Genomic DNA, 3,360 nt, shown 5'->3' on the forward strand with positions numbered 1-3,360 from the left:
ACTGATCTGTAAAATGGGAGTAGGAGAAACTATGACTCAAAATGTGGTTGTTGAGAAGAAAGTGAGACTATACCTGAGGATGTATTTTTAAAAAGGAAGGCTACTCCTATATTTGTTACTTTATAGGTACTTTTGCTTTTCGACTACTTATGGCAGGCATATATAAAATATATACTTTCTTCATTTGGAAAAGATTAGTTACAGGAGGTGTTAGAAAAAAAATTAACTCTAAAACCAGGTGATTTTTTCAACCTTGGATTTTCCTCGTGCAAATTTGATGTTTTTTTTTTTAGTGGAATTATTTCTGCATTATTATGAACTTCTGGCAATATTACCGTAGGCAGTTTGAAATTATTTCTAGATAATTAAAGTATTCTATTATTTAACTATATCATGTTACTAGTCCCCTTACTGAAAGAATATTCTGTGGTTGTGTATCCTGGAATTCTCTAGGTAATGCTTAAAATGCTTAACACTGCATCTTTGCATATCTTATACTTTTATTCAATTTAATTCTTCTCTTTGAGTGTTCAGTTCCTCTGTGGTTTCTACTTATCTTTCTTAGTTTCAGTCAACTACACATAGGTTACTGCTCTAGTCCCCAAATAAGGGAATTAATCACAAGCTTAATGTTGATAAATTGTAACATTAGTTATTCAATGATCAGTCTTTATTATACCACAGAAAAGTTCTCATAAGATAGGGACAGACTGGGGTGCCTGGGTGACTCAGTCGGGTGAGTATCTAACTTTAGCCTGGGTCATGATCTCGCGGTTTGTGGGTTCAAGCCCTGTGATGGGCTCTGTGCTGACAGTTCGGAGCTTGTAACAATGAAAAAAAAAATATCTCTCACCAGCAACCATCAAATTTATGTCATTTTTCAACTGTAGTATACGTGTATGGTGGTTTCAGAATTGTCAACTGTACCCCATGGAAAATAGTTTTACTAACTAGAATACAGTGCTTATGCACAATTCTTTTTAATTTTAGCCTTACAGGTTCCACTCATGTATAAACTTGCTTACACCAGCACTTTTTCTCCCAACCTCTTCAGTGAGAAAATTCTACACATTTTTAATAGTTAGATTTTTTTGGTCACTGTCTACATTCCATCCTTGACTCCTCTGACCTCCTAAATACTTATATTTTATTTTATTTTATTTTATTTTTTTGCTTTTCAAGGAACATTTAATAACAAGGTAGGTAACATACTTGTCTAACATGGTACCTTTAGATCATGGAAGCTAAAGCAAAACATCCTGTTCATTGGGTGAAAACAGCCTGCTTAATGGTGTACACTGCAGTGAAATTAAAAAAAATACTGTAATTATAATTTCAGAACTTCAAAATTTGAGTGTCAGTGTTCTCTTTTTTGTATGGGAAAGGAAATGCTTTTGAAAATCATTTGAAGCTTGGACGAAAATTCCATGGCTATATTCTTAGGATCACTCTGTAGTCTTCATGATACAGATGACACAAGGGAAGCTTCAGTTCAACCTTTTAGAGAAGACATTCCAGCTCGCATGATCTCATCAACCAGGAGAATGTTGGTGGCAATCACAGTGCAGGAGTGAAGAAGCTGTTTCTTTACACAATGGTTATCCCATATGCCTACTTCAGCAGCTACCATTGGCTCACCTGTGTTCAAGTCCACACCTACAAGTTGACCTGATTCTGAATGTTCTGCTTGAACTTTAACTAGTGTTTCTTGAAGGTCAAAACCAGAATTCTGAGCAAGAACCTTGGGAATAATGAGCAATGCATCAGCAAATGCTTGCACTCCAAGCTGGGCCCTGCCCTTTACACTGGGCTTATATTTAATCAAGGCTTCTGCCATTGCCACTTCCACTGCACCAGCACCTGGAACTACACAGCCATCATCAATAGCATTTTTAACAGCCCTCAAGCCATCTCTTATTGCATCTTTGATTTGAGTGAGTGTGTGCTTATTTGGTCCTTTGACCAATAATGTGACAGAGCGAGGGTTGTTACATTTCTCAATAAAGGTGAATTTCTCTTCTCCCAATGTATATTCATAGACAAGTCCTGCATGTCCCAAACAATCAGGATTTAGGTCATCAAAAGAATTTAGAGCTACTCCACCACAAGCAAAAGTCAGCCTTTCCATATTTCTCCTTTTAGCCCTCTGCAGAGCTACTATGCCTTCTTTTGCAAGAGCATCTAAAGAAAAGGGGTCAATTCCCTTTTGATTAATAACCACGAATCCTTTATCTGAATCACCACAGACTTTCTTTTTCAGTTCTATTATTTTTTTAACTCTATCATCAATGAATTTTCTTTCAGCTTTTACAAGCTTCTCTCTCTCTTCTGCACTCTTGTAAAAAAAGCCAGAATTCACTTCTGTTTTTTCATATTCTAATGACACATTGCATGTGAGGATGTATCCATCTTCTACTCTTTTTTTTCTTATCAGGATGCCGCGCCCCATGGTCTAAAACAAGACCTCTGATTAAGCTTGTATCAGTTTCAGATTTATGTTTCATCTCCATAATCTCAACCATGAAGAGGTCAATAGGTTCATCTTGTTTTTTAATAGCCAAAATGGAATCCACCACAGCCTCTGTTAAGACATCAGCAAGTTCAGCATGCACTTTAGTACGTAGAGATGCTCTGGCCACATCTATAAGTGTTTCTATGTCCATTTCTTTGCTTACTTTGACTTGTTCCAAAAACTGAAGTGCCTTTTCCTTTGCAGCTTCAAATCCTTCTGTTATTATTCTGGGATGAAGACCTTCAGAAATGTAGAGATCCACCTGTTTCAGTAGTTCTCCAATGATTAGGACATTGGAAGTGGTACCATCACCAGTTATGTCATCCTGGGCTGTTGCTACTTTGGCTATTAAGGAGGCTGTTGGGTGTTGAATTTGCATTTCATGAAGCAGCACATTGTCATCTTTAGTAAGCTTGATGTCTCCAGCACCAGAAACAAGCATCTTCATGGTGCCTTTAGGCCCCAAGTTGGTCCTCAGCACGTCCTGCAGTCCCCGAGCCACGCTGATGTTGACCACCAGCGCCACCTGGGCTCTGGCTACCTTGACCTTGGGGTTCAGGGTCTTCACGGCCATCATAGCTAACCACCACAGGAAGAGGAGGAGACCAGGCATGCGGAGTGCCTAAAGCCGGCTCAGTGTGGCCTCTAAATACTTATATTTTAAATGTCAATTAATCTTATCTAAGAAGCACCCTCACAGAAACATTTAGAATAATGTGTGACCAAGTATCTGGTCACCATGGCTGAGCCATGTTGACACAAAAAAATAAGCATCACACCTTCAGCTTCTAGTTGGGTGTTTTGTTTTTAGTGTTTTTGTCATGAATGGGTTTGAATTTCATCAAGTT

General features: G+C 38.2%; 1 protein-coding gene across 1 annotated transcript; it reads right to left on the minus strand.

Moving 5' to 3' along the window:
* Positions 1-1,162: 1,162 nt before the first annotated feature.
* LOC131509884 (T-complex protein 1 subunit zeta-like) lies at positions 1,163-3,149 on the minus strand. Its single transcript, XM_058726190.1, is given in 2 exon segments — positions 1,163-2,428; positions 2,430-3,149. Coding segments are annotated over 2 exon segments (1,632 nt in total). The 5' UTR covers positions 3,126-3,149; the 3' UTR covers positions 1,163-1,492.
* Positions 3,150-3,360: the final 211 nt, after the last annotated feature.

The sequence above is a fragment of the Neofelis nebulosa genome, chromosome 4, assembly GCF_028018385.1.
Source record: "Neofelis nebulosa isolate mNeoNeb1 chromosome 4, mNeoNeb1.pri, whole genome shotgun sequence".
Classification (NCBI taxonomy): Eukaryota; Metazoa; Chordata; class Mammalia; order Carnivora; family Felidae; genus Neofelis; species Neofelis nebulosa.